Here is a 16,782-nt window from a genome sequence, read left to right on the forward strand (position 1 = left end):
CATGTCTTTACAGATGAGAAGGTGGGAGCCTGGGGGCTGAGGGACCCGACTAAGCCCCCACCCCCTCCGCCCCGTGGCTGCCTTGAGGGCAGGGAGCATGTTTTTTTCCCTAGGACACACCTGTTTGCTGTTCGAAATAACGAGACTCTTGGGCGCTTGCCAAGGTTCAGAGTGTCTGTTTGTGAGATGGAGGAGCTCGGGTGGGAAACGCTCCGTCTCTCTCCCGGGGGTAACTCTTTTTTTTAATTTATTTTTTTATTTTTTATTGGTGTTCAATTTGTCGATATATAGAATAACACCCAGTGCTCATCCCGTCAAGTGCCCCCCTCACTGCCCGTCACCCATTCACCCCCACCCCCCGCCCACCTCCCCTTCCACCCCCCCTAGTTCGTTTCCCAGAGTTAGGAGTCTCTCCTGTTCCGTCTCCCTTTCTGATATTTCCCACTCATTTTTTCTCCTTTCCCCTTTATTCCCTTTCACTATTTCTTATATTCCCAGGGTAACTCTTGCTTCGGACTCTGGCTGGAAGTAGATCCTCAGGTTTCTTCTTGCTGCTCTTTTCTCACATCTGTCTTGCTCAGTGTCCATTGTCGCTTTAAACTTAAGTGAACCAGCCAGAAGTGGAGTTTTTTTTTTTTTTTTTTTTTTTTTTTTTTTTTGGTGAGCAGTGTAGTACGACTCTTAATGTGTTAATTTTTATGTTTTTACTTTATTTTTATTTTTTTATTTTTATTTTTTTGGTCAAGGTTAGAGCTGTCTCTTCATGTCTCAGTGTCCCATTCCCCCTTGGACCTCTCTGGTGGGGAGTAGAGCAGTGAGAAACCATCAGACCCAGGCATGGGGCCTCTGCTCCCCGACTGTCTTCGGCCTGGAGCCCGTTCGGCTGCTCAGTCTGGCCGTCCCCTAGGTAACCGACACTCTGCCAGGGAAGCAGTCTGTCTGCACGGAGAGGAAATACAAAATGAAACTGTAGTGTTTATTCCTTGTGCACTACAAATGTTTTGAGTGTTTGTAGATTTTTTTTTTAAAAAAAAGGTTGTTTCGCTTTGTTTCTGGGTTTTGGCCTTTGTGTCTACTGAGTGACCCTAATGTTTCCTGAATCGCATGTGTCTATTTTTGTAGTGCGATTTTGTGAAAGCTGTGATCTGTTGAATGCAGTCTTCATTCCCCCAATGATTCCCGGGAGGACTGCACTTGATGTAAGTTTTTATGAATCAGGGGTAAAGCAAACATATTCTTTAACTTATTTGGTTAGGTTCTGTGGGTGTTCATGTTTTTTAAAAAAAAGTGTCCCTTCCTGTGGGGATGTTTTTCCATTTGATGTGCTCGATTTCCTTAGTAACTGTTGCTCTGTTATGGGAGGGACTTAATGACATTTTTCAAGTACGGTATTGAATTAATTTATTTCCTGGTTGGGCTTTCCCATCTTTCCAGGGTAAATAGAACACGTGTGTGTGTGTGTGTGTGTGTGTGTGTGTGTGTGTGTGTGTGTGTGAAGACAGGACGATGTTCCCCTGCTTGCTGTACTGGGGGCTCTTGATGGCTTACGATGACTCTGAACTTGCATCCTGGGTGAATCGCCTCCCTGTGTTTACTTTCCCTTCATTTTCTCCCCCTTGATTTCCCTGATTTGAGTATTATTGGGGTTAAGGCACTTTAGTTTAGGGAACTTAGGCTTACCTGACTACCGCAGGTAGCCCGGGAAGCACAGATGGAGGGTCCAGAGGCGCAGGCCCAGTCCTGACTCCCCCGTGCAGTAGTTTTTGGAGTTCAGTCTCCTAACCTCTGTGCTTTTATTTTATTTATTTATTTATTTATTTATTTATTTATTTATTTATTTATTCTTTTTTTTTTTTCCCCGCTCTGTGCTTTGAGGGGATCTGAAACAACGTCCTCTGAGGGCTTCTCCCGGAGGATGCTCCATGGGTGTGAGCGCGCAGGGAGCTACTGCCCTAGTCACTGTCTCACCCTGACCCCAGGGGGCAGGGGACGCCCGCCCACTTCAGAGGCTCCAGCACTGCAGAGTAGCCTCTCGGCCAGGACGCGCTGCCCGCGGGCGGCTTGTCTTGGAAGCTTTGGCCCAGCTCCCCGGTGTGCTGCATCGGCAGGGTCCGAGCTGCCGGGGGGAAGCGGAAAGTGAGCCGCTCACCGTCCTTGTCCTCACGGGCCTACACTCCAGCAGGGGAGAGGGCAATGGTGCTCAGGGCCCCTGCGTGCAGCCGTGACCTGGAGCAGCGATGCGGAGCTGGCAGCCAGGCTCTGAGGTCACCTGGGGGATGTCAAGGAGGCCTCGCGGGGGAGGGTCATTTGAACTGAGGTTGGAAGGGGAGCAGAATGAGGGCAAGAGCCATAGGAGAGGGTTAGACGGAGACATGGATGATGTAGCATTCGTTCCATTGCTCTGCCTTTTTGCTGATGCTTGGTTGGTTACTAAGCTGTGAAAGCAGATGTGCTTCGTTTTTGCTATTTCTGGGACCTAATCCCCCAGCTCTGTTCCACAGCCTGTCGGGTCATCCGACACTTTCTTGCTGAGTGTGATGGGCTTCCTGGCCCTGTCTCGGATGATCAGGTCCCTTGCTGAACGCAATGAAGTCTCCAGGTCCTGGGCCTCCTCACTCTTTCTTGCATACTTCTAGAATGGGTATCTGTGTTGCTAGTGGCTGGGAAGAAAACATTTTATGGCATTTTACAGTTAAGTTTTAACTTAAAAATTCTATATAAAAATAAAATAATAAATAAAAAAATAAAAATTGTATATATTCCTGAACGTATGCAGGAATATAAAAGTTACTCATTAATGAGATAATACAGTTCTGTCCGTCTGGTCTTTATTGGGAAACACACACATCATACCCTAAAGTTCCTAAAAATCCATGCCAGTACCTTGCCTGATACTCCAAAATGAGCTGCTACACACCTGTCACCATACTTCTCGTTTAGAAGAATTGAAAACAGATGGTAAGATGGATAAAAATGGCAAAAAAAAGAAAAAAGAAAAAAGTTGTTGTTCTGTTTCTGTCCATATCTGCCTTAGTCTTCCCCATAGCCATTTGAAATGTGATATAGGTTAGCTTGATTTTTTTTAAGTTTTGCAATAAAACAAAATAAAATAAACAGAAAGCCTACAATAAAATAACAACAAACACCTCATCACGCTTCACATTGTCTCTGAGTTTAAAACAGAGAATAAATAAAGTCTAGCATTTCTGTGCATGGAAAACACCATAGCAAAGGGCAAAGAAAATCAAGGTTTTAAAGAATAGGGCAGGTAGGTTTTGGTTTTTTCCTGGCAATTCCATTTCCTAAGATTGATAGGTATAGTACATGTGATTAGGTTTACGTTAGAAGTTAGTGTAGGATTTTAGGGTGCTGATACTGTGAGTGTTGGGTCATTTTATGTGGAATGTTTCAGTTCAGAGAAAAAAAATGTTTTGTCACATTTTCAAGTACTTCAAAACCATCATTTTCAGAAATGATTTTTAATTAAAGTAAGGTTTTTTTTTTAACCTATTCATTAAGTGTAAGGACTCGTGGTATGCTACACCCTATTAACTGTGATATTGCAGGTCGATGAAGTCAACACAATTGAATTTCTTAATGTAATTATGGTGCTTCATTGATACATAAGGTCTTCCTCATAGTCTGTATCAGTGATATTTCTGTTTCTACCTTATATTTACAATGAACATTTAACAGAGTGTTCCTTTCCGTCATGCGCTGTTTCCTTATTTTTATTTACCTCTATTCTGATGGTGAAAAAGAGGAATCAAGGTTATATTCTCTAAAGATTGATATAAATTTATTAGACTGAAGTGATGATATTGGAAAAAAAAAAAAAGCTTTCTTTTCCTCTAATACCAGAGATGACTATTTGGGTTCTGTTTTAAAAAGTCTCATCCTTTGGATTTGTGACATTCTTGTTATCGGTGCTGCTTCTTGTGTAATATAACAACATGAGACTATCTGGAAAGTGTTTCATAAAGTGCTTTTATGATTATGTAATATGTAACATAAATTTTCAGATTAAGTTTGCTTTTCCTCCTCACTCTTTAAGAGATTGATACAGGCCTCCGTTGTCCCCTTTGATAGTCATTTTTATTATTTATTTATTTATTTATTTATTTATTTATTTATTTAATTTATTTTTTGATTTTATTTTTTTGATATTTTTGATAAACTAGTCAACCCAAGTCATTCCCGGAGCACTGACGGCTATGGGTATGAACCTCAGACCTCACTTCTGATCCCTCGGGAACAAGCCCGGGAAGTGGGTCTCTTCTGCAGGGTGTCTGTGGACTCTGAGTAACTGAGGGAAAGCCATTTGGGTGTTGTGTGACCTTTGTAGCCATCTCAGCAAGGCTTAGAGCAGAGGACGCTGGCTTCTTCTGTCTTTTTTTTTTTTTTTCCTGGGTACAAGTAAAAGCTACCTCTGCTCCCCGCTCCTTCACAGACATGCAGGGAAAGGTGCTGGACCTGCCCCCTCCCCGGAGCTGCTGCAGTGCCCACGAGCACCACTCCGGGTGGCTTTCTCTCTCTCTCTCTCTCTCTCTTGCTCTCGCTCTTTCTTTCGGCCCCTATGGGTCTACTGAGTTTGATGCTCCTACAAGTCATCAGGAAAGTGATCTCTTTCTTTTTAATTTCAGCAAGGGGAGAGGCGAAGCACAGAGAGCAGCAGATCAGACCATACTGAGCTCCCTTAGAGCGGCTGAGACCCGTGGAGGATGCTGGCTGCCAAGTGGCTGACGAGGGCCTCACTCTAAGGTGGGAGAGCAGGTCTCAGCGGGACAGCGTCCTCTGCTCCTGGGCTCACCATGGCCTTCACCCTTTGGCTGGACGGCTGACGTGACTGTGTGCCCCAAGTGTGCACGCTGCTGGACTGGGTGCTGTCCCAGGTACTGCTCTCAGTGTCTGGGAGCAGGGCAGGTGGGCATCAGATGCTACCACAAGCCGGACGGGGCAGAGCGATGGACTCCGACAAGCTAAGATGGAAGTGACCTGAGGCCTTGCCCAGGCGATTTCCTCTTGACAGGATAGCTTAAGAGTTGGAGCACAGGCTTGTCTGGGGAGCAGTATGCAGGAAGCTGGTTTTCAGGCCACAAATGCTTTCACAGGTGAGAACCCTCCACACTTAAAGCTTTATTTCAACTTTTAGTTGGTAGGTTGATAAAACACCAAACAGCTCTATAAGAGGAGTGTGCATTTGCATTTATGAGCTGAAGGCCTTACAGAGGCAAGGGGCTCAGGCTGCCATGCAAACCGACTTTGACAAAATAATACTATGTTTTTCTGCTCTCTGAATAGGAATTTGAAAATGCATTTGGCATTTTGCGATTCTGCTTTCGTTGAGCAATGTGGCACGCACAATATCCTCCAAGTCGCTGTTCTCTAAAGGGAATAGGTTACTTGCGGTGTAAAGGTCGGAGGTGGGTTTTTCTTTACGGAACTGGGAAGCGTCTCCGAGGGAATAGTTATCGATGATGAGCGACTTCTCCCTCCCCATCTCCAGTTTTGCTTCTCCGATTTGCTCATGTGCAAAGGGTGCTGGGGCACGGTTCTGCTGAACCAACCATGCCGTTAGGATTCTTCTCACATAAGGGGGCCCCCGGAGAAGCCCCACATCAATATCTGACATTGCACAATATCTGCTTTGCACTCAGAGGCGAAGGGTTCCGGTTCGCGCATTTTGCAGGGAATCAGTCTGGCCGATGCACCCGAGCCATGGCCTGCAAGGCAGGGCCTTTCGAATGTGGGTCCTTGCTTCTTGTCTGATTCACTCGACGTCCCAGGAAGCCACCAAATCCTTGCGGACCGCTGGCTCCTCATGAATGAAACGGGGGCTTTGAAGTCGAAGAGACTCCTGGAATCCAGGAGAAACATTTCTACACAAAAAGAGGTGTTTTTGTGTTCACGGAAAGATGGTGGAATCACCGTGAGAAGCAACCGTATTCTGTGGTCCCGTGACCCCTAGGGGTGCGCAGTGGTTCAGGGTTGGTGGCGAGAGCAGGTGAGGCTGCCGGGCCGAGGCCTGCGGGGACTCGGCGTCTGCAGCTGCTCAGAGGGAGGGCGAGGCCAGTGTGCGGAGTGCAGCCACGGGCCTCCACGCCCCCCGGCCGGCCGCTCCTGACGGACCTAAGTGTCCAGCCGGTGGCCCCATCTAGTCCTCCATGCTCCCACTCCCGGGGCCCGTCGGCACCTGCACCTGGACGTGGGAGCCCCCCCAGGGCCGTCGCCACCTGCACCTGGATGTGGGAGCCTCCCCAGGGCCCGTCGGCACCTGCACCTGGACGTGGGAGCCCCCCCGGGGCCCGTCGGCACCTGCACCTGAAAGTGGGAGCCCCCCCAGGACCGTCAGCGCCTGCACCTGGATGTGGGAGCCTCCCCAGGTCCCGTCGGCACCTGCACTTGGACGTGGGAGCCCCCCTGGGCCCATTGGCACCCGCACCTGGACGTAGAGCCCCCCCGGAGCCGTCGGCGCCCTCTGAGGTGCACGAGGCCGTATTTAAATGGAGACCCAGAGAAGCACCATCAAGGTGCTTCAGGACCGTCGGGCTGCCAGGACCCTGCCCTCCCGGCCTCCCTTCGTGGGCACATTGCGGCCGTTCAGTCGCACAGGCTGCGCCCTCGGGGGATGTCACCTCCACTCTTCCTCATGGAGGGCAGCACATGGGGACATGACACGAAGCAGCTCTTGGGAGTGGGAGTGGCCCTTGGAAGCCTTCTCTGCTCCCTGGGACACAGCCGGGAGGCCCGGGGAGGCTCCCACACTCTGAGGAGACCCCCCCCAGGACCCACGCTGGCTTGTGCCTGGGCCACTGAGGCAGTTGATTCTGCGTAATAGAAGCCCTGTTCCTCCTGCAGAACTCACCAGAGTTAGGACAGTGCCTGACGCCCTGAGGCCCAAGCAGCGGAAGCTGCAGCCGTGCCTGTCACCGCCCTGGTCGCCGGCTACCAAGGACCCTGCTCGTTTCCTCACCCGTTGGCTCTGCGCCACCCTCTCGGGGTTCCTCTCCAACTCATGTTTTCTTGGCTTCTTTTAACTTCTAGTTAATGCAAGAACTCTGTTTCCATAAGACTTTGGCCTCCTCCTAGTTGCATCAGCCTACCTGAATGATGATAAGATTTTTAAAAATTTATTTTAATAATGATCATGTTGGTAGCAGTAGTAAAATACTACCCACGGCCATTGTTTTAGGAAACTTGGCGTGTGTCTTCCCTGTGTTAATTCTGTCCTCACGACAACTCAGAGGCCTTGCAGGTGTGCTCATGCTTGGTGCAGGGGCACGCTCAGCAGAGCCGGCAGTGAGGCAGAGCAGCCTTCCCAAAGCTTCTAGCACTGTGCAGCCTCAGCTGCACCCGGGAGCCACCTAGGGAGCCTACCGCTGCCTGGTCGCCCCAGCAGAGCGCGGGGTTTAACTGGCCTCTGCATCACGTAGCCCTGCTAAACCAGGAACCATATCCTACCGGGATTCCCACGTGCCCCTTGCTTATGATAGCTGGGCAAGTTGCAAGAGGGGTGTGGAGATTAGGGGAGAGGTTGGGAGAATTAGGTCTTGAAAAGCAGAACCGACTTGTCCCATTTCCTCAACAGAGGTGATTGAATTCACTAATCTGCACATTCTTTTTTTTTTAAAGATTTTATTTATTTATTTGAGAGAGAGAGAGAGCGGGAGAGGGAGAGAGAATCTGAAGCAGACTCTACCCTAAGCGAAGAGCCCGACGTGGGGCTTGATCCCACAACGGTGAGATCATGACCTGAGCTGAAAACAAGAGCAGGATGCTTTACCAACTGAGCCACCCAGGCACCCCGATCTGTGCATTTTTGGGGAAGCTGTCGATTATTGAATATGAGTTCTACGAGCCGGGCCCACGAGTACCTCTAGGACCATGGCATTAGCTTCCCAGTGTCCCTGGGGAGATAAAGGAGCATGGATAGAGTGCAGGGGACCTACGGATGCGGCCTTCCCTGGAAGTGGGTCCCTGTGGACTGGGCTCGTCATTTTTATTCTTTGCCTGCTCTTCTCGCCTTTCTCCACATGGTCGATGAAGGTTGCTTGGGATGTAGAATGAAACGGCCGATGCTTTGTCGCTGCCCAAGCAGTGGGGTAAAGCTGTAGGGGTGGGTAGGAGCCTGGCACCCACCCCTTAATTGACTCGCTCTTCTTACATTTCTTGACTTTAGTCTTTTCTTGAAGTCCCAGGGCAACGAAAGGTGCTAAATGTCTTAGTTTCTGGAATTGAAGATGCATGGAGTTTGTGGATTCTCTAGGCCGGTGGAAAAGGCCTTTAATCACCTTTCAACCTTTACTCATTATCAAAGAAGTCATACTAGAGCAAAACTTCAAAGTTTTAGGATTGTGAGATAATTTTTTTTTTTTTTTTAGATATTTAAACGGGTGAAGGGGTTAAGGCATTTTTCCTTGGCTTTAAATCTTGTTCTGGAGCATGACAGAAACCACCATGTAGTTAAGCATGCCTGCCTCCCCTTAAAAAGATGTGTCATTTATGTTTTATATTTCAATTCCCTCGGTGATGGGGTCTGGGGACTCAGGAGTCCTCTTAAGGAAGGGCTTCGGCTGGGAGGGAAGCCTGGGGACTGACGGGAAGCTGGGTGTGCTCGGCTGGTGGGAGCTTGGAAGCCCTTTCCTCACCACGCCAGTGCTGGTTTGGTGCCCCTCTTACACCTTGTTTCCTGTGTAACTGTAGGTTCACACACATGGATACATATTGCAAATTCCTCCTCCTAATTACGCTTTTCTTAGGCTATTCCTGGCACACGGGAATTTGTACATTACGTTTTCCCAGCATATAGAATTTAGAAATGATTCTCATCATTTAGGTACTATTTTGTGACCAAAAAAAACAAAAAACAAAAAAACAAAAACTTAGTTGAACAGGTCGTTCATTGTAAGCAAATTTGGAAAGCACAGAAAAATTGCATTAGAAAAATAATGACCCATACATACAATCTTGCCACGTGCAGCTTTCCACTGTTAACATCTGGCTTCTGTCCTTTCGGTCTCTTTTGTCCTGGGTGCGTTTCCTCCTGTGTATCCAGTTCTATCATCTGATCGTTCCCCTTAAACATTACATGATGAACATTTTTAAAAATTCTATTTATTTATTTAAAGAGTGTGCACAAAAAAAAATAATAAAATAAAAAATAAAGAGTGCGCACAAGCGGTGGGATGGGGCAGAGGGAGAGGGAGAGAATCCCAAGCAGATGCCCAGCTGACCGCAGAGCCTTGGGGCTCTATCTCACAACCCTGAGACCACAGCCTGTTGGACAGTCAACCCTGACTGAGCCACCCAGGCGCCCCTGCATTTCCTTTATAGATATGTTTTAAAATTGCTGCATAACATTCTTTTATGTGTGTGTACTTGAATTTTTTTAATAATAAATTTATTTTTTATTGGTGTTCAATTTTTAAATTGTGTTATTACTGGACATTGCAATTTTTGACAGCTTTCGCCCTTATGAATAATGCTTTGAGGAACACCGTTGTGCAATGAGCTCTTCTATGGATTGGGCCATTTTCTGAGGTTAAGCTCCCTGAATCAGAATCATGGGGTCCAACGATGTGACTTGATTAAGGTTTATGATTGAATTTTCAAAGGGATTGGTTGGTCCCAGCTTCTGAGACTGTGCTGAGCTCAGGTTTTTCCCAGTCGCCTGTTCGTAGTCCCTGTGGGCACTCCCTGCCCCTCAGCTGTGAGACGAAGCAGCCCTTGCCTGTCCAGCAGGGGGTCGTGAGATTAATGCAGGTTTAGCACGATGCTGTAAGGTTACCTGAGTGCCACGAGTTATGACAATGATGCTAATAGTTGGTTTGTGCAAGTGAAAACTCAAGCGTCCTACGCTCAGTGTTTTTGTTCTTTTGGGCAGTCTTTCTGCCTGGCTTTATTAGTTCATGGAAGCTTTGATGTAGATAGACAGATTCCAGGAAGATCAGACTCATAAAAGCAACCTCCCGGCGCCCCTGGGCCTAGGGAAATGGGAATCCTTCCAGGCGGGGTCGGTCAGCTCTTGGTTGAAGCATAATAGTGACGGAGATTTTCTCTGGTGACTTGGAAAGCATCCTGCCTGGGTTATCACCATTATATCCTAAGGAAGGTGCTGGTTTCCGATTCTCCCTCCTTCCCGCCCCCGGTGCTACCCTTAAATACTGTCCGATTACATTTCTTAGGCTTTGGAATCCTTTCATTCCATATTAGAAGCAGCATATCCTTGGATGACTAAATAAGTCAACCAGATTCCTTCAGAATTTATAAGTCTTTCTTGTGAAAAGGATAATCAGAGCTAGTCGTTAAACACATGAAGGTTATTTCACTCATAACAGAGAAGGTTGAGAGCTGATTTAATAGTCTTCAGGTGTCTGAAAGGGAGCTGTTTTGTAGATTTAGGTGATTGGGGTTTCTTAGCCACTAATAACCAAAAAGGAAGAATCACTTAAATTGAGTTGTTGGGATGCTGGTTTTCCCCTTCGTCTTGGGCCTAGGACTCTCAGACCCGTTTTCGTTGCCTGTCCTTGGAGCTCTTTCTGCCCTGTGTGCCTGGCTCTCAGGCTCCTTGGGACATGATCATCTGGTAGCCTCTACCCACACCAGTGCTTGTATCAGGGAATACGATTTTCCAGGTGGGAGCATAGGAACCACACCAGTCCTGACACCCCGCTCACCCCACCCACCGCACATTGCCTTCACCATCTAAGCTCCCAGCCTCTTTTCCCATCTCTTAAACAATCAGCCTTGACTTCCACTGACTGCTTTCCGCTCTCATCCAGTCTTGACTAAGTGTGCCTTGAACGTAAGCATGAAGGTCCTTGGGAGGACGGTTGTAAGATCAATATGTGCCACGCCGTGTTCTAAGTGCTTCATACATATGATCTTATTCAAGACCCAAAACAGTTCTGTAAAATAACTGCTATTATGGAGTGCTTTTGACAGATGAGGAAAAACAGGCACGGGCTAAGTAAAGGTAACACCCCTGGTAGGATAAGGAGCTGAGATTAGAACCTGTAATTTCAGCACAAATGACTAGATAATAATCACAAATGACTAGACTATGCCTGGAATATGGTCAAGGCCAGCCATTGTCAGGAAGTGTTTCCCTTCCAAATGCAGCTCTTGGAAAGGGGGTTTCATGGAGACGTGCATATGACAGCTGTATATTTAAGGATAGTTGGCCTCTGAGGACATTCTTTTTCGACCTAATAATGATAAGATACTAGCCTATGTGTACACTGTGGCATCTGCTATATGGGCTTATGTTTCTTCTCTGATTCTTGTTTTCCTTCTCTAATTCTAGGCTCAGTTGGACCACACAGAGCGGGTCTTGTCTCTGTGGTAACCTTTTAGGGGTCTGCGAGTAAGCACGTGCTGAAGCACTACAACACCTCTCTTTCTTCTGTGTCTGTAGCCCAGGGCAGCATGGATGTTGTCCAGTAGTCTAGCTGGTATGTTTTCAATATAAAATCTGTTTTGTCACAATTTTTTTTCCTTTTAAAAACAAAATGAAAAAAATTTAATGAAAAATAAAAAAAAAATGAACAAGAGAAATTCCATTCACTTAGATCCACTGGCTAATGTTCTAGTATAGAAGAAAGGTCTGCCTGACTCATGTTCCGGTTTGCTCCTACCTCGTGGTGCTCCGTTCAGTGCTTAGACATGGGACAACTAGTTCCTAGTGCAAGAGGAGGTTATTTGGGATCCAAAGCATGAAGATTCTGGAGAACACCTCTTGTGAGCATATAGCAGCTCATCCTTCACACACACACACACACACACACACGCACACACAGTCCATTTTTTGTGTCGAGGATGCAGTAAGGATAGGAGAGAGTGGGCTTAGACTCATAAGATCTGAATTTTGACCTAAAGCCTACCATTTTTGAGGGGCAAGAGCTGGGCAAGTTACTTAATCTGGGCCCCAGCTCTTTTTCCTGCAAAATAGAAGTCATGACCTCAACCCACACAAGTGACAGCTAAAGAGAGAACCAAGGTGGCCGTGCTGGACCAGGCTGCCTGTGTTTCTCCATGGCACCCTTGCTGGAAGCCCTTGGGACTGTGCTGTGAGGCCCTCTGCTGAGGCCTGGATGGGGAAATAGGTGTGGCTTCAGGGATGGGTTGCCTGGGATGGGGCTTCTCCTGCTGGAGCCAGGCCTCCTCCGCACCTGCCCGTAGTCTTCATTGCATGAGCCCATGGCACATTCACGAGCCTGGACAGGAGCAGGGGGGCGAATCAGAACTTAAACCTCGCCGTGCGGTCGCATATAAATGGTGCAAACACTGTTCAGGCGGTTGAGGTGCTGGGACCTATTGGCTAAGACAAGGCAAGTGGATTACGGATGGATTTGGCAGCTAATTCTGGCCCCGCCCTGGCCGTCTGTGAGTTCGTGATGTGTGACCTGACACTGCGGTTTGTGCCTCTGTTGTTTCTTTACTTGCTTTTGAGCAATGTTTCCATTTTTGGGGTGGAGTGGTTATTCCGCCCCAACTGTCTTCTAATGTTAAACATTACTATGTCGACTGAGGACACTGGACTAAGGCAAGTAAAAGGCAGCACAGGGAAAATTGGTCCTCGTCGTTGCGTCGTCCTCCCTTGCAGTCCCTTGGCTGCCCTTCTGGGGCCCTCTGTCTGCCCGGCAGTTGTGGCTTGTCCCTCCCCTTCCTTGGCTGCTGCCCGCGGTGCCGACGGTCCCACCGGGACTCAGAGTTGGGGTGGGCTGCTACTTCCACACGGCAGTTGTGCCCCTTCACAAATGTTTTATCTCTCTGAAACCATCCTCCTCTGTGAGATGGAAAAGGGTTAAATGCCCACTTTCTTACGTGGGGATACAGGGCCAAATTTTAAAAAGCATAAGGAAGGGGCTGCGTAAGCTTTAAAATAGGACACAAGAGTTCATGATTCTAGCAACGGCGTGTGGGTCACCGAGAGCTCTTCTCATCAGAGGTTCGCTTGGGGTGGGACAGCGACACGTCTCTGTGTCTGCCCAGGTGGTGGTGCAGGTGTTAATGATGCTCCCTCTCATTCTAAGAAACGTCCTGGTTCGGATGGTCACGTATAACGTGAGCACTTACGGCTGATGCCCTGACTACAGGAGTGACTTTTCTGGCTCGGAAGAGCGACAGAAAACTGTACCTGGCGTCTTCACTCTGCACCATCTCTGCAACAGCTGCATGTGGCTTTTGTAGCAATAGAGGGTTTCCATCGTGTGAAACGTTGGTAACTGGGAGGTGACCCGCGGTGACATGGCATAGCAGAAGGGGTGTTAACCCACGGTCAGATCGGCCGGCTCCCCGGCCAGCTGTGTGGCAGTGAGCGTGGGTGTCTACTTCTGTTTCTAAGGGACAGGGCACCTTCTTCGTGGTCTGCTGTAAGGGCTTGGTGGGGTCTGTTGAAGTTGAAAACATTTGTTGAGCACGTACATGCAAGGAAATCTTTATTGAAAGCAAAATTTGTTGTTTTCAAAAATTCATTTTATTTATTTTTTTATCACAAATGACTTTTATTGGGGATCCCTGGGTGGCTCAGCAGTTTAGCACCTGCCTTTGGCTCAGGGTGTGATCCTGGAGTCCCGGGATCGAGTCCCACATCGGGCTCCCTGTACGGAGCCTGCTCCTCCCTCTGTCTGTGTCTCTGCCTCTCTCCGTGTCTCTGTGTCTCTCATGGAAAAAATAAACAAAATCTTTTTTTTAAAATGACTTTTATTGCTTTTTATTGCTACAAAACCGTACATGTTTACACTTCTTCGATGTGCCCTCTTCTCTGTGTTTAGTTGTGGAGTTTGTCGGTCTTTAGGTTGATTTCTGGAGTATTTAGGGTGATTTGATAGTTATCTAGTTGTGTGCATGGGATGAGATAAGAGATGAGCCTTGAGTCTTCCTACTCCATTGCCATCTTCCCTTCTCACCTGTTGTTTTTTAAATTTAGGATTTAAAAATATATTTTTTTCATTTAATTTGTGAGCAACACAGAGAGAGAGGCAGAGACACAGGCAGAGGAAGAAGCAGGCTCCATGCAGGGAGCCTAGTGCGGGACTCGATCCTGGGACCCCGGGGTCACACCCTGAGCCGAAGGCCGACACTCAACCACTGAGTCCCCCAGGTGCCCCTTAAATGCAGGATTTATAGACAAAACTGTCCGTGGAAGAAGTATGATGTTCCTGCTGTTGACTGAACTCCTGAATTGGGTGCCTGGCCATGGAGTGCAGGGGAGAGATGGTGGAGGGGACACTTGAGAAGTTTTTGTTGATGGATAATAGAAACTTGTCAGAGTTTGTTTTTTGCTTGTTTTGCTTTTGTTTTTCCCATAACTTAGTAAAGGGCTTGGGATTCAATTGCACCATGACTGAGTCACCTCGTCTTCGGGCTTCATTGAAGCACCCCCGGTAGTGTTGCTTGCTCATTTGTTGTCCATCTGTCGTTGCTCACCCGCTTTTGGCCTGGAATGGAGGAGCAACGAGGGTTACTCTGATGTTTCTCCTAACCTGGGTGTCTTGTTTCACTAGGAGAGATAAGTATCACACTTGGACGAGGGAGCTACAATGCGGAGCAGAGGGTTTGAGTGCTGAGGAACACTGATGAAGCTCTCTGGGGGTTGGTAGTAGACAGGCTCAGCGGGTAGCTTAGGGACAGCGAGCTGAGCCCGGAGCCCAGGGAGGGAGATTCCAGGCAGAGTAAGAGGGGAATTAAGGTGGAAGCAATGAAGGCCAAGGGCTCATGAGCAGGACAAGGGTGGGGGTTTATTCGGCGGTGGGGGAAGAACCTTTGAAGGTCTCCTGCGGAGCCGCGTGGCAGCGGCGTCCCGAGGGGGCAGAGGCAAGGAGGCCTGGCAGAAGGAAGCTGTGCTTGGGCATGGATGCTCAGCTCCATGATGGATGAGGCATGGATGCTCAGCTGCAGAGTGTTCTTTGATTCCCCTTCACCTCCTCCCTTGATGGTCTGGCCAAGGCTCACCAGCTTTTGTTGTCTGTTTATCTCAAAGGCACACGCTTTCTTTTTTTTTCTTTTTTCTTTCTTTCTTTATTCTTTTTTTTCACACACTTTCTTTTGAGCACAAAGGACTTCTCCTTGGTTGCTCAAAGCCGACCGTATGGCTGAGAAATCTATGAGCACTCATTGGCACTCGGCGAGTGGAAAGAAGATTGCATCGGTTAAGACAAAGAAAGAAAAAGTGTAGTTTTCACCAAGAAGTAGAATAACCTGCAGACAGCAAGTTGCATAAGTTAGCTACTGGAATGTCATCTTCTTGCTGAAGATCGTCTTGTTTTGAGACTCATTATGAACCTTTTACCTGACGGTAGAATCCGGGTGGCCACCAATCACAGATAGCCTTGTGGGATCTGCTCAACTGGGTGTTTTATTTATTTATTTATTTATTTATTTATTTATTTATTTATTTATTTATTTTTATGAATTTATTTTTTATTGGTGCCCAATTTGCCAACATATAGAATAACACCCAGTGCTGGGTGTTTTAGAAACATGAAGAGAACGACTAAAACCAACTTGTGATTGATAGTCGTAGCTTTCCTCCCCTTTTCCCTATCACCTTTCCCCTTTTCCCTTTTTCTCCTTTTCTTCTTCCTCTTTGTGTCTCTTCCTTAAGAAGAAATGATTGCCAGATGGAACTATCAAAATAGGGTCACCTGTACTACATCATGGGGCTCAGGGGAGAGTTTTCAAGAAGAAATGACTTAGAAACAGAGATCAGAAGTAGGACTTGGCTAAGTGAGAGGTAGATGGGGTTGGAGGGAGTCCCAGGAGGTCTTGGCAGCGAGAGCAGCAGCCCAGATTTGAGCGGGAAGAGCCTGGGTGGCGGTTCTACCCAGCCAGGGCTGGAGTTTACATGGGGATGGAGATGGTGAGGAAGGGGAAGGGAGCCTCGAACCGTGGCCATGGCTATGTGGAGAAGGACCGCGCAGGGAGAGAGGATTCAGAGGTAGGTTCTCTTGGATACTGATTGGCTCAAAGTGGGGCCTGAGGGAGGTGAAGGGTTGAAGCTGATGCTCCGACATCCTGTCCTGGCACCTGGGGGATGGCTGGGTGATCTGATCCGAAGAAGTTGTTGTGAGGAAGACTTGGGCTTAGTCTTGGAGATACTGAACTTGAAGGGCTTTAGGACACCATGGTGGGAAAGCCAGACGGGGTTGGGGAGTCAGCAGGGGTGGGTTATGACACCTTATGGCCCCTGCTGCAGGAGATCCTTGGGGCACAGAGCCCATCCTACAGCCCTTCCCTCTCTGCATGCGGTGACACTGCTTCTTTGCCCCCAGCACCCCCCTTGGCCCCTCCTGCCCTCTGAGCCCCCCATCTCCTCTGTCTGCCGCAGGAACGTGGCCGGGGCCCAGCCACTCCCGAGGGGGGGGAGGCCCGCTCTCCATCGCTCTCGGGACCCTACGCCCGTGCTGACGCAGGACTTGAAGGCGGCTTGCTGTACTGGGGGCTGCGGATGGCCATTGGGAGTTCAGGGCAGGGGAAAAGCTTTTAAAATTAAATAAGACGGGGATCCCTGGGTGGCTCGGCGGTTGAGCGCCTGCCTTCAGCCCAGGGCGTGACCCCGGAGTCCCGGGATCGAGTCCCGAGTCGGGCTCCCTGCAGGGAGCCTGCTTCTCCCTCTGCCTGGGTCTCTGCCTCTCTCTCTCTCTCTCTCTATCATAAATAAATAAATAAATCTTTTAAAAAATTTAAATTAAATAAGACAATTTGCAGAACTGGAGAGAAAAGCATAAGTTACGGTCTTTTTTCCTCTCAAACATACACGTTGCTGAACGATTTAGATTC

General features: G+C 48.1%; 1 protein-coding gene across 18 annotated transcripts in view; it reads left to right on the forward strand.

Moving 5' to 3' along the window:
* The window catches only part of LOC129495446 (low-density lipoprotein receptor class A domain-containing protein 4-like), a 387,589-nt gene that overhangs the window by 150,741 nt on the left and 220,066 nt on the right, over nucleotides 1-16,782 (forward strand). For 10 of the 18 annotated variants that reach the window (XM_055302951.1, XM_055302956.1, XM_055302955.1 and 7 more), the window contains one exon: nucleotides 4,644-5,111. The exons of 6 other annotated variants lie outside the window; for them this stretch is intronic. In XM_055302951.1, coding sequence (XP_055158926.1) covers nucleotides 5,072-5,111 — 40 coding nt within the window. In that variant the 5' untranslated portion in view covers nucleotides 4,644-5,071. Of the gene's footprint in view, nucleotides 1-1,122; nucleotides 1,200-4,643; nucleotides 5,112-11,396; nucleotides 11,454-16,782 lie in introns of those variants that run through there. 2 more of the 18 variants (XM_055302957.1, XM_055302960.1) reach the window with 2 other exon arrangements.

The sequence above is a fragment of the Nyctereutes procyonoides genome, unplaced genomic scaffold, assembly GCF_905146905.1.
Source record: "Nyctereutes procyonoides isolate TBG_1078 unplaced genomic scaffold, NYPRO_anot_genome, whole genome shotgun sequence".
In the NCBI taxonomy this organism is placed as follows: Eukaryota; Metazoa; Chordata; class Mammalia; order Carnivora; family Canidae; genus Nyctereutes; species Nyctereutes procyonoides.